General features: G+C 42.9%; 1 protein-coding gene across 1 annotated transcript in view; it reads right to left on the bottom strand.

Annotated features, from left to right (window-relative positions):
* Positions 1-14527, bottom strand: part of SRGAP1 (SLIT-ROBO Rho GTPase activating protein 1) — a 233214-nt gene extending 218687 nt beyond the window's left edge. Inside the window, exon 1 of the mRNA XM_065423765.1 lies at positions 14461-14527. Coding sequence (XP_065279837.1) covers positions 14461-14527 — 67 coding nt within the window. The remainder of the gene's footprint in view (positions 1-14460) is intronic.
* Between the last annotated feature and the right edge of the window lie 4337 nt (positions 14528-18864).

The following is an 18864-nucleotide window of genomic DNA, read 5'->3' as shown; positions in this document are numbered from 1 at the left end:
AGAAAATTCAAACAGAAAAATTTGTTGAAAGATAATAGCTTACACATTATGAACCAGGATATTGCAACTCAGAAGTTATTCTTTTTGTTAAAATTGGATGCAGTCTTCAGATATATGCTTATCAGGCTATTTTAGTTCAGGACGACTGTTCCTCTCTAGAGATTTTATACCCATTGTTATTTATTCTTGAAGATATCTACTACTTTAATGAGTGTGCTGACAAAAAAATTATCCTCTAGATTTTTTTCAAACTGATTTAGTAAAACAAATGATTACTTATAAAAGCAATTTTGTTTTTACTTTAAAAAGTAGTACAAGTATGTGGAGAGTGTCCAGAGAATAAGTAGAGCAGCCACACATATTTTCCAGTAATAGAATGCCAAACGTGTGTCTGTCTATCACATTGTAGAGGAACTACCTCCAAGGGCAAATCAATGTCCAGGGCCCAGAATTTCAAAGGCCCTGATTTCAACGGAAGTGAGGTGCCTAATTACCTTTCTAGATCTAGGCCCAAATGCCTATTGAGTCCTTGGCCTGTGAATCTGTTTGCAGGCCTGCCAGCCACAAGACTTTTTGTAAAGTGAAAGCCTACCTGTTCCATTTAAACTGAACTAAGATCTCCCACTCATACCATGTAGGTCACCTGACAGCTTTCAGGTGGCATCAATTTAGTCATTACTAACCTATGCTGGATTCCAGCTGGCAACCTGTAGGAAATATGCTCTATATTCTATTACCAATCTCCTGAGCCATCCTGCCCCTATGTTGTTAGCATTCCGCTGAACTGACAATAAGGAGTTAGAGATTTGAAAAATTATCGTTTGCTTCATGTTGCAGTTCTTTTGCCCTCTTGAGCTGTTTAGAGAGGTTGCCTGAAGTGTATTATCAAATCAATTGCATAAGGACCTTTTGTTTAAGGTCTCACCGAGCAGGGCTCCTCTCTGCAAGACAGGCAAAATCTGCTGTCTACCATTCTAAAAGGTAAGTTTGCACACATTAGCTACTGTTATCTTCATTGGCACCAGTAAATGACTAGCTCTATAAGCTGTACTAATAAAGAAACAATGTGTCTGATAATGGAAAGGAAGAACAAAGCTTGCCAACTTGTTGTATTTAAGATTGATTACACATTACCAGACACCAACACACACTGGAGCTAAGCTCCCTCTTAAATGACAGTGTTTTAAAGGGCTCCTGATGCCACACAGAAAAAATGTTTTTAGAAATTGTATTCGAAAATACTTCTGCTGATGTATTTATTTTCATATTTCTCTTTAGTTGCATTACTATGCACATCAGCATGAAAATGGAAGTTTTGTTTCTTAAGGCTTGTTGGTTTCTACTCAGAGCTCTTGACCTCCGAAGGCTCAAAACTTCCGACAATGTCACACTTTCAAATGGCTAAAAACCTCAAATGAAGACTGTTACTAACCCCCGCTCCTGACAACCAAACCCAGATTCAGTATTCGGCAATACTTTGCAGTTACATACAGATAACAGCAGATCAGTATGAATGGAAGTTTGTGTCTCAAATGAATACTGTAACTTGATTAAATGAGAGAAATGGCCAAGATGCTTCAACTGCTTAGTTTTTGCCTTAAGTCATAGGGCTGTAAGTTTTACTCAACTTTTAGTCAGGCAAAACACCCACTGATAATAGTGATCATTCTCCCCCAAGTAAGAACTTCAGGATTTGACCCATAATGATTAGTTTGTGACAGCACAAATGGCTGATGAGGAAGGGATTATAAAGTCAACTACAATGTCACTCAAGTTCAACTAAGAAGGTGCACATAAAAATCTTCCTATCGGGAACTGTTACAACAGAAATCATTTGGAAGAGTGGCGGAGGAGAAGGTAGCAATAGCTGTTGAGAAGCCTTCTCTTTTGGAGATAAGAGCATATTGGAGAGGAGACCACTGGTGGCCAGATATACAGCAGCAAGCCCCTATATTGGACTCCCTAGTCTTTCTATTTTCTATGCAGCAGACCTTTTCCCACTCGGAGCTTCATTAAGATTTTAATTTAAGAGTATCTGTTGAGATTAATAACACTTTTGTTCTATTTTCTGTCTTGACACTCAGGGTCTGACTAATTTTAATCAACTGTTAGTTGGAAATTAGACATCAATATACAAAACCATTCTGAATAAAACCACATACTATATACAATCCTTTCACATTGACATTTAAGACCCAGTAGTCTACTCATGGCAAAGCCAATAAGAATCAGAATACATAAATTCTTAACACCTCATTGGCAATCCAGTTACCATACAAGATGTATTACTTCTATGCATTGTGAAGGGGGAAGTGTGTTGTGCTACTTGTGAAATTTAGATATCCACTAACAGAGGAATGAGAAACTAGAAGCTCCCTATTTTCATACATATTCTGAAAATATATCTATATGTTGTTAAAAAAGGACAATGGTAAAGTTGACAGGCTTAAATTAATCCTAGGTTTGTTTTGGTTCACAGCACATACATTACATTGTTTCTAATGAACAGGGAGAGAGCTGATACATGAACACTGGCTGTCACAGCCCTGAGTTCTTTATTGGTTTGCCCCATTGAGCAGCTCAATTTTTAGTTGTGATTAAGGAAACAGATTATTCAGATGGAGGGGGGAAAAGCAATGATTCCAATTTCTTGCTCCTCAGACACACTGCCTTGTTAAGATAAAGAATTAAATAAGCTGTATTTACAAAAGCAATTAAAAATATACTAGTGCATTTCCTTACAATTTTTTCTTTCCAGTTTGCCTGGATACTGGACTATGTATTGCTCCATTTATGTGGATTTACAAACAAAAAGAGAAAAGTAGATTAAAGCAGCAAGGCTTCCGAGTACATTACAGCAGCAATATACTGTTAACAGAACACATGTTGAATCTTTCAGATGAACAAAGATTGTGTCAGTTGAGCAGTCTGGACAGTCTATTTACATGAAATTGCAATACTCATTTATTTTTCCATGCTGGCTAATTACATACAGGGTTACAATCATTACTTCCTGGAAGTCGTCATCCAGTAAATCAGCTACACTTGTTTTTATTCCAAATACGGCTTACAAGAAATACTGTATCATAACGGCTCCAATTGTTAATTCTTGTAAATATACTTATGTTTCTCATTATAGAAAAAAAGGCATTTTATGTACATTTTCAGGTGGTCTTTTTTCTTTAAAATATACTATATTCAACAGCAATACCTTTCCACAGTCTACCCACTCACTACTACTTATGCATTTGTAGGGGAAAAATCTCAGGAAATTACAACAAACCCAAATAAGTTTTATTAGTCATACAAGTTATAAACAAGAAAAAAAGCTCATTGAAAATGTATGCATAAATACCTGTTTCTAGACAATCCTGGTAGAACTCTCATGACAGAGAAAGAACAAGCTTCCATTATTTTCTCCCACTATCAGGATTATTAAAAAAACCCACAACCTCCAGAAGTCCCACAATTTAAGCTATGCATGAGTACACATACTTGCTTTTTCCGGAGGAAGTATAATCAAGGAATATTTGCATATGTAACTACATATTGATAATGTAATGTAGAAATTTCCTCAGCATCATTTTGATATGGTCACCTGAGAGTAACAAACCCATAAACTAATTATGCAGGTCATCCCAGCTCATACTGTTGACACCTTTATATCACAGTAGTACATCATAATGCACTCTGTACATGCCAAATTTTCTAAGGGTACGTCTTCACTACCTGCCTATTGGCGGGTAGCAATCGATTTGTCCGGGATCGATATATCGCGTCTCGTTAAGACGTGATATATCGATCCCCGAACACGCTCACCGTCGACTCCGGAACTCCACCAGAGCGAGCGGCGGTAGCGCAGTTGACGGGGAAGCCGCGGCCGTCAATCCTGCGCCGTGTGGACCCCAGGTAATTCGATCTAAGATACTTCGACTTCAGCTACGCTATTCACATAGCTGAAGTTGCGTATCTTAGATCGATCTCCCCCCCAGTGTAGACCAGCCCTAAAAGAACTTTGAATGGTATCTCGCTGACAGAGAGCAGGAGCACTGTAAATCAGGTTGCCTTCACACCATGAAGGTAGGCCTTGAAGGAAGAAGAACATCAATATGTTTCAGAAATATCTACAAATTAATCGAATGTAACTTTTCCCTATACAAAGGTTATTTTGAGATCCATTACCTCAGGATTTAGCAGGGCTAGACGCAAATACTTGGTACCTCCCCTTTCCAATGGGGTATAAAGTTCCCATTTCTAGTTCCAGTGGTCTGCAAGATACTTGACATTTAGCTTGTTACTACTCAAAGACCGATACCACCCACCTTCCACATTCGTCTGGTATAATTTTGGGTGGAACTGCCACATTTCTGGGAGAAAAAAGTTGAAATATCCTTGTCAGATTGGGGCAAGAGGGCAGAGATTTGCTTTCCTTTTAAAAAAAAATAGCAGTTACTTCAAACTGTTCAAGAGTATTAGAAGCAGTCCTGAAGCACACTGATTAGTGGGCAGATTAAAAAGCAAGATAGATAATAAATTGCTGAGTTATGCAACAAGCAACATGGATATCACCACCATGTATCTGGTGGGTGTTTTTATATTTAGATGTTTTCCAATACTGATTGACCTGACCACATTGCAGTTAGTTTTCACAAACTGAAGAATATATTAATTCATGAGGCATTGGGTGGCTCAGTGGATAAGTTACGGGAAAAGGAAAGTTCTCTTTGGCTCAATAATGATGGAAGAGGAAAGCTGAAATACAGTATAAAAAAAATAATCTTCCTGATAAGGATACCCCTCTCAGGCTGTAGCATCATCTCTCAAGACAACTGATGGAAGCCCAATCACTAGAGTCATTTAAAATGGGACTGAAGATATTACAAAAATGAACTATAGGGAATAATCCTGCATTGGCAGATGTATTATTTGTCAACAATCTAGTCACATTTACTACTATAGTGCTGAAGGGCCTACCAAGCATGGGGATGCATTATAGTAGGCACTGAACAGAGAAGCAAATGGTCCCTGCCCTGAAGAGCTTACAATCTAAATAGACAAGACAGACAAGATGGAGGAAGGGGTATAACACAGAGTCAACAATGTGTTGGCAGAGAACATCATTTTAGTGACAGTTTTTAAGTTGGGTTTAGCTAAATGGAAAGAAAAAGGGAAGGGAAGAGGGGCAGGTACAGAGTGAAGTCAAGGTGAAGACACTGAGGGAGGGGGAGGTTTGAGCAAACAGCCAGTCAGCATAAGGCAGAGAAAAGTCCAGTAAAAACCGTTGAAAGTTCTCTGAATGTCTAGAGGTTCTAGATTTCACTGATTCTGGAGTCTCTAGCTGGCTCCTCTCTGCATTCTTCCTCCTCCTTCTCCCACATAGTGGAGGAGTTCCAGGGGAAGATGAGAAACCACCTGGGTCCTAGTGCCCCCAGTGTGTGTGTGAGAGAGAGAGAGTCTCCCCTGCAGTTCTGAATCTGTGCGTGTGCACACATGCATATAATAGGTCTTTTCCATCTCTAGTTTGTGATTTGATGAAAATTGCCATTATCATTTGAACCAGTTTAATGACCTATGCAAAGCGGTAACAGTCCTCTTCCTTGTAACCCAGCTTTCACATAAGAACTGCCATCAGAGTTTGCATTCATTTTTGTCTAAAAGCTGAAAGGGTAAGGTGAGAAGGTGAATAAGCTAGTTTTCCTGCCCCAAGAATGGTCTTTCCAGAACAGGGGTAAAACACATTGGAATAGATTGTTGCCTACGGTAAGCAGTACAGAAAGGGCCTAACGTAAATTATGACTAGTAACTCAGAGAAGCTGGCTATGAGGCTTGTTTCCATCAGAAAAAAAAAGAATAAAAGAATCCTGATACTGGAGTATGGTTATGCAAATTGATGGAAGAGGCTAGATTGTTCCTTGAAACCTGAGCAGTAAGGGTAGATTATTAGAAACTAATCTAGATTAAATACAAACTGAGTTAGCATTAATTTCTACTCATAGGAGCACAGGGGTCAGAGGTGGGCCACTGACATTCTGTTAATACAGCAACATGCCATTGGTCCACTTGCACATGGCTTGGTGTGGCTGTCCCCTACCACTGTGACCAGTCTTGTCTGACATGCTGATGCCACACTGCCAGCAGAGGGTCAATGCTAAGAGCCTGTATAAGGGTCAGCAGAGGATGTCTTACTGTAGAGCAGGGGTGGGCAAACTTTTTGGCATGAGGGCCACATTGGGGTTGCAAAACTGTATGGAGGGCCAGGTACGGAAGGATGTGCCTCCCCAAACAGCCTGGCCCCTGCCCCCATCCACCCCCTGCCACTTCCTGCCCCCCCTCAGAACCTCCGACCCATCCAACCCCCCCTGCTCCTTGTCCCCTAACCGCCCCCCCCTCCCAGGATCCCCCATCCCTAACCAGGGCCGGCTCCAGCATTTCTGCCGCCCCAAGCAAAAAAAAAAAAAAAAAAAGCCGCGATTGCGATCGGTGGCGACAATTGGAAAAAAAAAAAAAAGCCGCCATCGGCGGCGGCAGTTCAGCGGCAAGTCCTTCGCTCCTAGAGGGAGTGAGGGACCTGCCGCCCCTGAATTGCCGCAGGTGCCGCCCCTCTCCCTTGGCCGCCCCAAGCACCTGCTTGTTAAGCTGGTGCCTGGAGCCGGTCCTGTCCCTAACCGCCCCCGGGATCCTAACCCCTATCTAACCCCCCCCTGCTCTGACCCCTATCCACACCCCCGCCCCTTGACAGGCCCCCCCCCAGGATCCCACGCCTATCCAACCGCCCTCCCCCCCGGTCCCTATCCCCTGACCCCATCCACACCCCCGTCCCCTGACAGGCCCCCCCGGGACTCCCACGCTTATCCAACCTGTCCTCTTTCTCCCCCAGAACCTCCACCCCATCCAACTACTTCCTGTCCCTTGACTGCCCCCCGGGACCCTCCCGCCCCGTATCCAACCCCCCGGCCCTGGCCCCTTACCAAGCCACTCACAGCACCATGTCTGGCAGCCGTGCCGCCCGGCCAGAGCCAGACACGCTGCCGTGCTGCTCAGCTGGAGCGCATAACCCCGCCGCCCAGAGCGCTGCCCACATGGCGGCGTGGCTACAGGAGAGGGGGACAGCAGGGGAGGGGCCGGGGCTAGCCTCCCTGGCCAGGAGCTCAGGGGCCGGGCAGAATGGTCCCGCGGACCATAGTTTGCCCACCTCTGCTGTACAGTCTTATCGCTGCTAGCCAACCTTTTCCAATGCTGACATCTATTGCCACTGGAGCTGCTCTGATTGGCAAGGGAACTGGTATTCATGGAATCTGAAATTAATTTAAGGAAAACAAAGCAGAAAGATGAATTGAGAAGCCATTCCGTCTGACCACAGAACCATTTCCGAGCTATCAGTCTGATGTTATTAGCAACTGATACTTTACTTCATAAAAAGTGACCAATAAAAAGATAATAGTAGGAAATTAAATGAACCTTAACATGATTTAGAACTTTACTATGCAATGCTGAAATATTGTGGAGAAAACACTTGGAAAGAACATCAGAAGAAACCATTGTACAGGATCCAAATTGCATTGGTTTCAGTGAGGTATGTGAGCACATTAAGAGGGAAGTTATATCTTTCATTATTAATGATTAAGTTGACAAAAGCCAATCACCATATTTAAGATAATTAAATATCACTTATTATTTTACACACACACACACACACACACACACACAGGTAAGACCCGCCACATTCATGATTACTGGTTGTCTGTTCACATGTACTGAAGTGACCCAGATTCCATTCACTCCAAGTGTCCACTGAAACACAAAAGATATGAAATGGAAAAAGGATGGTCTCATGGTTAAGATGCAGGACAGGGAGTCACATGTCCTGAGCCTATTCCTGACTCTGCCAAACAGATTTCCTTTGTGACTTTGGCCAACCCACTTATCTTCTTTGTAACAGAGTTTTCCTATCTGTAAAAAGGCAAAATTCATTACATGTTTTTAAAACATCTCAAAACCCTCAAGATGGAAGACCTTCATTTTGTAATATTTAAATTTACATTCAAATGATATTCTGAGTCTCCTGAACAGCTGCTTTGAACAGAAATAAGGATTTATTTTTAAATGGAGGTCACAGAACAATAGTACAGATAAATCACACGATCTAAAAGGTGTAAGAAAGGGCAAAGTATAAAGCCTATCGAAGTGCCCAATTACCAAAATGATAATTTTCAGTTAGTTTCTACTCTTGCTAGTTTTTTTGTTTTTTGTTTGTTTTTTGTTTTGTTTTGCAGATACAAGAAAGTTAAGGAAGTGTCCTGGATTGTACTTTGAAACCCATGACAAATTCTTCCTGATGCCTTCCAGTTGAGAGGGAATCAATTTTTCCATTCATGGGAAATCCACAATTTCAATTTTTTTCCATTTCAGAATGGAACAAAGTCCCACAGATTTCAAGTTTCCAGCAAAATGAGAGTCAGAATTTATGGTTTTTAAAGGTCAATCGAAACACTGTTTCAATTTTTCCTTTCTAAATTTTATATCTAGAGTTTGTCTGAGGAATTTCAAAGAAAACTGGAAAAGGGTTATGTCATTATATCTCATTTAAAATGTTTTCAAAACAAAATGAATTTTTGTTATGGGTTTTGGTTTTGAAACTATTTTATATTATAAAATATATTGTAATATACAATAAAAAAAGTTGAAATAAAAAACAAACATACATTTCAAAAATTTTCTTTGGAGAATTTTGATGTTTGGTTTTCATTCCAATTCAGAATGAAGCCAAGTTTAAAATCCTTTGTGAAATGAAACCTCCATCCTCTGCATAGCTCTAATATAATACATAAATACAAAATTAAGTAGGAATAGAATGCGTTGATTTTCATTTCAAAACAAAATGTTTTGACCACACACCACTTTTTTCAATTTTTCTTTCAAAACAAAGTTTAATTCAAGCAGACGTATTTCCACAAAATGTTTTGCTTTTGATGAATTGGCATTTTTCAACAGAGAAACCTTCTATTGGCAAGTTTCTAACCAGCTCCACTTCCAATCCTTAGTTAACATTAGACACACAGCTTCAAACATTCACAATCTTACAACAGAAGTGCTTGGATCAGGTAGTTAGTAAGCATGTTTCCTATTCACACCAAGTGAATTTTACTTTGTGGAGGGTCAGTAAGGATATTTCTACACTGCAATTAAACACCCACGGCTGGCCTGTGTCAACCCGCTTGGGCTATTGGGCTGTTTAATTGCAATGTAGACATTTGGGCCCTGGCTGGAGCCCGGGCTCCGGGACCCTTCCCGCTTGCTGGGTCCCAGGGCTTGGGATGGAGCCTGAGCCCGAATCTCTATATCACAATTAAACAGCTCCATAGCCCAAGCCCCGTGAGCCCAAGTCAGCTGATCCGGGCCAGCCACAGGTGTTTGTTTGCTGTTTAGACATACCCTAATAGGACTTAAAAGGGTGCCTAGGCCTATTTTAAAGGCTTATAAGGAATTTAAGTGCTGCACGGGTGTTGTGTCAGTCCTCTGCACAGGGCTCAATTTTACATCCCTACTTGTAAAGGGGATTTTTTTTTTAAACCAGACAAAGTCAGATGTTCAAAATCTCAGTAACTGATCAGTCACCATACAAAAGATACCAATATAGACACCAAGGGATATGTCCTACTATTTGTCTAACTCTCTGGGTTCCTCAGTAAATCCATCAAATTGGTCTTACTTTAAATTAGTACATTAAGAACAGTGCCAGGAACCAGTTGATCTCTGAATAAAAACAAGAGTCAGGCTGAAGTAGACAATCAAGTGAATGAGTACATTTGAGCTTGAGAGTGCTACACATAATTCTCAGATAGGCAGGTATATTCATTCTCAGATGCTCCAGAGGGATAATAATACAGTTGGTACAGCCAGAGTACATCTCAGCTGCTGAGCTAAATAGAACTTTCTCCTGTTTCCTTTTAAAACATGTAATATTGTGTTAAACTGAAAATTGAGACATGTCTAGGACTTTTGAAGGTCAGTATTATGCTGTACCTTTATGTATTTTGCTCTAACACTACACAGTTCTAGCTCTCTCTGAGTGCATATAATTTTAGAAGGCCTTTTTGCTCTCCAAACACCCAAAAAGCAGACAAGACTAGAGTTCTGAAATTTTACAATCAGATGACATCTCATAAGAGTATATATGAATTGTAGACTGAATGGCATATGAAGCAAGTATAAACGAACACAATTGGCCCCCTCTAAGGCTCTTCCTCCATTTTGATTAAATTAATACAAGGAAGGTGCAAATCAGGTTGTCAGACTGTATTCAGATTATTGTAGTTATTACTGATTTGAAGGACACAAGAATTCAAAATGAGCTTGACAAACAGGAGAATTGGTCTGTAATCCACAAGATGAAATTCTATAAAGAAAAGTATTATACTTAGAAAGAAAAGAAAGAAAACAAATCAAACGCACAATTACAAAAATGGGAAATAACTGGCTAGGTGGTAGTACTGATAAAAAGGATCTGAGGGTTACAGTGGATCACGAATTGAATGAGAGTCAGCAATGTAATATAGTTGCAAAAAAAGGCTAATATTCTGGGCTGTATCAACAGAAGTGTTGCATGTAAGACACGCAAGGTAATTTCCCCCTAAACTGAGCACTGGTAAGGCCTCAGCTAGAGAACTGTGTCTAACTGTAGAAGCCACACCTTAAGAAAGATGTGGATACATTGGAGAGGGTCTGGAGGAAAGCAACAAAAAGGATAAAAAGTTTAGGAAACCTGACCTATGAGGAAAGCTTTAAAAAAAAAAAACCTGGGGATGTTAGTCTTGAAAAAAAGAAGACTCGGGGGGACCTGATAGTGATCAAATATGTTAAGGGCTGTTATAAAGAGGATGGTGATCAATTGTTCTCCACATCCACTAAAGGTAGGACAAGACATAATCAGCTTAATCCACAGCAAGGGAAATGTAGGTTTGATATTAGGAAAGACTTCTAACTATAAGGCTAGTTAAGTACTGGAATAACTTACAAAGGGAAGTTGTAGAACTCCTATCATTGGAAGTTTTTAAGAGCAGGTTAGACAGACACCTGTCAGAGATGGTCTAGGTATACTTGGTCCTCCTTCAGCGCAGGGAACTGTACTAAATGAATTCTCAAGGTCCCTTCTATGATTCCAAGTCATTTCATTCAATTATCCAACAAGTAAGAGAACTGTAAGGCACATGCCCCACACTACCTTACCAATTTTAAGCTTGTCCTTAAGAACAACTGTCAAAAATGGATTTGAAATAAACTAAATCCTGAGAGCCCTCATAAAGGCTACTTAAATTAGAAAGTGACACAGCTAATCAGTTTAATAAAAGTATCTATTCTTAACACCAAAGTTACAGTACAACCAGCATTGCTCACTATACTCAAGTCTCACACTTCCAATGAATCACTGAATTTTAGGTTTATATGCAAGTGGCCTTTCTCCAACTATTCCCTACAAATTAAGGCCCCAACCTTGCAATCAAACCCAGTTAGGTCAAGCCTTGCACCTGGCATGGAACATCCCCAAAGTCAATGGGGCTGAGCATGGGTACAAGGGTCCACCCAAGTGGCTCTAGCTGTAAGATCAGGACCAAAGACTCTATAGCCTGGCACTTGTTAGAGTTTAAGATTCTTATTTTAATTATTTTCTTTTTTCCACAAATGTGATAGTTTTATTCCTGGTGACAAAAGCAGTCTTTAAGAACACCACAAATCACTGGCAGATCAAGTTTCTCATGGTGAGACGAGGGACCAGGTGAAACTGGAGTGGTATGTTCACATACTCCACCCATGAATGAAATGTACCCTTTGTATTTCTGTTAGTTTGTAATTCTATCTGTATTTCTGAGGTTCTTGTATGAACTGCCTATACGAGTGAGTCTACTCATACAACTAGAAAAGTATTGCAAGTAATAACTTTCAGCTCACATAAGCTAGAAACTAATTGGCACAATATCTAATAATTCCTTGACTAAGAGTCAGTTCTAACAGCACAGCAAGATATGTAAAGTAGGACATTGAAAATCTTCATTTCCATATGTGGCACCACCACATACACAAACACACTTTACTAGCGATGTATAATAGAAGCCCATTTGCTCCAATAACATATTCAGATAAGTCTTGCAACTGGACTTCCAGAATTTGACAACTCAAAACGTATGCATTTGTGTAAGTTATGGCTTTTGGGACTGCAGCATTTAGGGACCAGAATGATCCCTGGCCTGGGTCACACCAAACTGTAATCAGCACAAGACTTTGGTGGGGGGAAAAGGACAAAAGATGCCAGCTTTGTGCATGCTATATTCTAGGGACTGCTCTAATCCCCATATCTCTAGGGCAGCTTTAATTTATGTTGATAGTAACAGTTCCCTAGGGGCCATAACACTAACCAGATATCATTGGAGGAAAAGGTGCTTGGGCCATGGCCCTTTTTCCCAGCATGCCTTGACACATCTATGCTGGACAAGTGGCACAGAGCTGGCTTTGTTGATTTTACACTACCTGAAAGTTACCTTGCTATCTAACTAGGGCACCTTTATAGTCCCTTTGGGTTTCTCCAGTGAAAAGAGACCATATTGGGGGTCAGGACCTGACCCTAGTTTGTTTGTTTGTAATTTGTGTTTATATTTGCTTATCTGGCCTTCGAGATCTGTTGTGGCATTACACAAATATTCAGTTAGTATTAAGAAAGTGATGCCAGAATTGGGAAAACAGATTTCCTGTAATCTGGAATTAAACTGTTATACAGGTCTTTGAAAAAGAGGCTGTGATTACATCCACAGGTCCTAGTGGATCTTTCTAAACAGCTTTGCTAAGGGCGTCATCACTTCAGCAGTGTCAAGACAACCATTGTACACATTCAGAGACACCACAAGGGAACAATGTGAACAAATCAAAATTCCTAATACATTAGGTTTATAAATGCATTGTGAAGTAGTGGCAATTATAAAGGGGGACTGTAACGCCTGAGGAGACAGTTTATAACCAGATGCCTTCACTACCCCAGTCTTTGTTTTTACTGAAATTAGCTAATAATGAGGGGGGAGGTGGGGAAAGCAGGCAGAGGAGGATAAAGACAACACCTCCCCTCAAAGCACAGTATCTTTTTAATTCTGTTAAACACAGTGACGGTTTTCTTTTATTTCATCACAGTTGGTTGCCATGAAAATGCTGAACTTGTGATATCATAATCGTGATCTCATTGCAGGATCAAGTAAAAAGAGAAGATGGACTATGCAACTATTGATATTCTGTTGGATTTCATAAACAGTTGTGAGGTACTCTCTCCCCATTTTCCAAAGCCTCGTTTGGAACCACAGGCCCCAATCCTGAATATGTGGGGGGAATCCCTGCACCCACATAGCGGGGTTCCATGTGAGGGCAGGCTCTGCCCAGCATATCACATAGCAGGATCAGGGCCCTAGTTAGCGTTTGCTTACATACTGTCTTTATAATATAGTCAGTGTTAAAGGCTTATGTAGCATTTTGAGCTGTTAAGACAAGTCTGTAGCTATCTATTGGCATACATATCCACTGGAGTAGTATAAGCATTTCATTGAAGAGCACAAGTTTTCACCCACCGTGTCAGTATGGAAAGGAACCAATATGTATCAAGGAACATGCACACCCCCATGTCATTAATTTATTGTCCTCTGTTCCACAAAACATATTTTTACAAAAAGAGACGGGTTTCCTTTCCTTTTGAATACTGAAGGTCTAAGGAATATTAGCTGCCAAACCAAGACTCCAGTTGCACTGCTCTCAGCACAGTACTTGGATGTAAAAATGTAGCTAATGTTGAAGCTGAAACATTTATAATATTGAAGAGATACATTTATTAATCAAGCAGCTACAGCACAACATACAAAGCAATCCATGGGAAATACAGCCATGTGCATTATGAAGAGGGCAAGGCTTGCTATTGTCTTTCTTCAGTTTAACTGCCAAGCTTTTTAAAAGGTTACTAAACCTCACTGATTAATGAAAGGTGCATAATCTCAGCCAGACAGTTCATAAACATTCCAGCTGTAAATCAGTCCCCCGCCCCCCCTTCTCCAAACTGATTCCTGACAAATTATAAAGGGCGGCATGAGCGGCGTCTGCCTTCCCCTATCTTAAATGACACTGCTAAGGGAAATTAAGTTCAGCAATCACTCCGTTGTTTGAAGTGCAAATCCGGGCGTGTGAAATCGGTCCTCACCCCCAGTGTAGTGTGACTCCAGAATGACTCTGATCAGCATGTACAGTACAGCTCATTCAACTGAAACTCATCTCTTTACCCTTCCCCTCCCTACTCATTGTGATCGCTCTGGATTTTGTGATGAGCCTCAGAGGGAGCCCAAGTTAGGAACAGTGTCAGGCAGCGCACACACACACACACACACACAAAGGGAGGGGGTATTTCTCTCCCCTCCCCCCCCTCTATTAACATCCACTTACCTTTCACTTGACTTTCATACTCCGCTATAATCTCTTTGTCCTTTTTGAATCTGCTTGGTGTGGACATTATCCAGGCGGCGTTTCTCCGACGAGCTCTGAAGCTGGGTCAAATGGTCATAAAGCGGAGCCCCGCGGACGGCGAGGGGAGCGGCGCCCACACGCGCTAGCCCAGCAGCTGAGGGGTGGGTAGGTGGCGACTAGACTAACCCTGGCGCGGGCACCATCTCCTCCAGCCACGGCAAAGAGAGCCCAGCCCCGGGGGCAAGGCGGGGTGGGAGGCAGCCGCGGCGGGGGACCCGCTCCCTCTGCACAGGGCTAGCGCCGAGTCCCGCTGCTGCCCCGCACCGCTGTCATGTCTCCGCGCACCAGAGGAGGTGGGGTGGGGCGGACAAAGGGTAGGGGCGGCCGGGTCAGCTCCTCACGCCGGGCTCCTCAGCAGCCACGGGTTACTCCAGCTGCTGCCGCCGGCTGGGAGAGCAGCGAGCTGACTAGCCCGAGGCGACAGCCCCACGCGCCGCAACTCCGGGCCCGAGGCGGAGAGGCGTCCCTGGGGATAAAGTTCTCGCCTCCGGCGTGTCTCTCCCGCCCCGCGGCGCCCGCTCCCCCTGCTGCTGTTGGCCTGGGGCAGGAACCCGGACTGCGTCTCCGCCGCCAGCCCACAGCCGCGGCTGCCAGCGACCCGCCCACCCCGCCGGCAATGGGTAGGGAGGGAAGCTCGCACGCTACCCCCCGGGCGAGCAAGCGCCGGGCTCTCGGCGTAGAGCGAAGCCTCTGGCGGCCAACCGCAGCCGCCACGCCCTCCCGGCCCCCCAATGGAGGGGAAGGGGAAGGCCCCAGCAAGCTAGGCTGCCCGGCTGCCTCCCGTGGAGCAGCCCAGCCCCGGAGGCTGCTGAGCCAGCCTCGGCTTTGGCAGGGTGGGATCAGCTGCTGCAGCCGGTGTCCTCTCCCGAGAGCATATGGTGAGCGGGTGTGAGCTGGGGAAAGGGGTGTGAGGCGGAGATAAGGTGATGGAAAGCCCTTGATCCTGGCGTGGAAAGTTAAATCCACACGCTGCAGCAGCCGCCGTCGCGGCGGAGCCATATGGAGAGGGGAGGAGGAAGGTGGGCAGGCTGGGAAGAGACCATTTCGTTTGAGGATCACGTTTACTTCCCCGTTACAGTCATTGTTTCTTCTTGTTCGTTTTCAGTAGAGGTCATGCCCTCTATCCCCCACTCCTAGTACCGCAAACGTCGGGCAGCACGAGACGCTGGAGGGCTAGGAGGAGCCCAAGAAAACCTGCGAGCTGAATGAAAACGGTTTAATTTCCTTTATCATTAACAACATTTTCTATAACCTCAGTCTAATGAGGCTGCTGCCTTTCTGATACGGCTTATTCACAACAAGAACCACATCACTCCACTAGATCTAGGTGTAAGACTAGAGATGGGAAAACACTTGCATTCGCCAACTCAAATCATAACATATGAATTAACATAAATTATAATTTGGCAGGTTAGAAGAATACACCACTTTTTTTTTAATGGATGGGGTGGGAACCAGAGGTGCTGACTTTTGTTTTTGCCTGTAGGTACTCCTCTCTAATCCCTCCCTCCACCTTTCCACGGTGAGTGGCAGGCAGGGTCTCTGGGGGAAGAGGCCAAGAGTGGCAGGACCTGAGAGGGGGAAAGTGGGGAGAGGCCAGGCAGGGCCATGGTCTGGGTGGCTGGTCCCACAAACGATTAATCTGGCCCTGTAAGTGCTGAGCACCCCCTATTTTTTTCAGTGGGTGCTTGAGCCCCGGAGCACCCACAGAGTCAGCTCCTATGGTGGGAACATCACTGCTGCAGATTAAGGCCATAGGCACCTAGCTTCCACCAAGTGAGAGAGGGAAAATACAGAAGTCTTTTTAGTAACTTTAGAAGAAATTGTATCTCAGTGCCCCAAAGATCTAAAGGAAAGGAAAAACGGCTGGCAACAGAGAAGATGGCTAGAGGTGGGAGGAAGTGAGAGTATGCCACTGGCCCACAAATAAAAAAACCCCAGAGTTCAAACTGAAGTATGTGGTCTGTTAACATTACTGGTGTCTACGGACTCTGAAGATACCTCATCTCCCCTCCTCTACCACTATTGGGAATAGTTCTGTCCTAATTGCTGAAGTTTTGGGGGGACTGGAACCTGGTTCACCCTCTGTAACCCTACAAGAGGGCTACACTCTATAGGACTGGTGCAATTTTAGATTATTGGTACAAACTCTGGAGGCCGAATTTTCTTGGAAGCTGGCCCTAGGTCTTCAGGTTACATGAAGAAGAGCTCTGTGTAAGCTCGAAAGCTTGTCTCACTCACCAACAGAAGTTGGTCCAATAAAAGATATTCCCTTACCCATCTTGTCTCTCTGTCTTCTCTATGTCATTCATTATTTTCCAAACCTTATTATTTTCCATACCAGAGAGTTATCTTACCCAGACTTCATGCATATTGTCAATCCTGATGGAGCCTAGCTAAAACATCCCTTTCAGCACAGTGAAGGCTATTTTCAAAGTTGTTTCTGAAGCTAATTTAGTTCTGAGTTTGACCTACAAATTATATCCTATATCAAATTATATTCAACAAGAGACACAAAAGCAGTTAGTTGTTACCTAGCCCTGACTTTCCTCAACACACTTGATGCTCACATTTTGTCTAGTGGCTGCTTGTAGCTATGTCCATCTGTTAGTCAATGACATGCTGAGTCACAGAATGATAGGCCAGATTCACTAGAGTATAGGGTGCCTAACAGATAGGGGATTAGCTGGAAAGATAGCATAATTACGCAAGTGCTGTCTTTTCTTCAGGAAGTCCATCCTTTCTATTTGTCAGCCATGCCTCATGGCTGCCAAAAGCCTTTTTATCCTTGATCACACCTGATTGCACTCAAGTTCTCAAATAACAAATAGTAATAATGAAGTAAAAAAAACAATAAAGAGTTCGAGGGCACATATAGTTGCCAACAAGATGGACTATGTTGTCATAAGTATCTAGGAATTCTTTGGGAACAGAGAGGGTATCAAACCATAATACAAAAAAATAGCCTGAAGATATTGTGATGGCATAGTCGTGTAAGCTGCCTATGCACCAGCCTCATTCCCAAGTAATTAGGTGGACACAGCCCCCACAGAAGAACACTTGCCCCATGTAATAGGGCTACCAGACACCTCAGAGGGTTATAGTCACAATTTGTTAGTTTGTTTTTCTCCCTACTTTTAGAGCCTAACAAGAACATTACTATCTTAGCTAGAGGAAGACAACATTAATTGACACCTCCTTTTACCAAAGGTCCAAATAAAAAAAAATCCCTAATCCCCACACTAAGCCACAGGTAAAAGAGGGAATCTTCCTTTGACCCATTCCAAGTGTCTACAACCACAGGATTGCTTTCTACAGCCAAGAGCCCAGCTGGAAAAACCCCACCAAAAGCACCAGTTCTTACTGTGTTTACAGTCTCCCGCAGAAATATATCTCATTGTTCAGGGGAGAAAAATAACTCCCTTCCCCTAGGCCCACCTATCCGCTCAACCTGTCTCTACTTCTGGAAGCCTCTGGTTCCTTTGCATGCCTTGTTACAAGGCAGAGCTGTCAGTTTTATTGCTCAGTAGTTTGCCACAGTTTCAAACTCTTCTTATCTCCAGGTCTAACAGCTCAGGCGATCTTTAAGGGCTAGCTTCCTCCTTTCTGCCCCATGAAAGGGTTGAACTCTTTCCTATCTATTTGATCACTGATAAAATGGATGAAGACTCCTTTAAGCCCCTTCTTGGTTCACAGAGGGGCAAGGTACACCCACACCATCACACCCAGATAAACAGACTACCAATAGAAAGTGCATAACAACAGCCATGAAAGAACGAGGAGCTCTAAGCACTTTCACTGGGAAAAGTCAAGAATGAAACTGTAAATGCTAGGTCTGCCTGAGAAATGGTTTGGAATCTAGGCGTTACAGAAGTTATGTCACCTAGCTGCTGCCCACAGTTAGCCCTTGGATAGAAGTGGGACTGCATAGAGGGTGTGCATACTTGTGTTTTGGAGGGAGCTGACCATCATGGATGAATCTACACTAGAAAATTTTGTACCAATTTTCCAGCAATGATGTACCTGGTCAGACCAGGTCTTCATGATGTGGTAGGGGGAAAAAAAAAAAAAAAGCTGAGCCCTGCCTACACTACCATTTAAAACACTGCTAACACAAGTACGTGGAAAATGGGTACAAAATTTTCTAGCATAGACAAGACAAAGCCCATGGACATATCTGTTAAAACAGAAGCAGATACATGTGTTTCTCTTAAAGAGCAATTGTCTGTGAAGATACAAATTTCACAGTCTGCCTCCAGAGATCTCTCTCCCATGTGTCAAGATGATTGCTGGTTAATTCAGTATGCTTAGCTCACTTGCTAG

Source organism: Emys orbicularis, chromosome 1, assembly GCF_028017835.1.
Source record: "Emys orbicularis isolate rEmyOrb1 chromosome 1, rEmyOrb1.hap1, whole genome shotgun sequence".
NCBI lineage: Eukaryota > Metazoa > Chordata > Testudines > Emydidae > Emys > Emys orbicularis.
The sequence above is the reverse complement of the archived record's forward strand: the minus strand, read 5'-3'. Positions and strand labels throughout refer to the sequence as shown.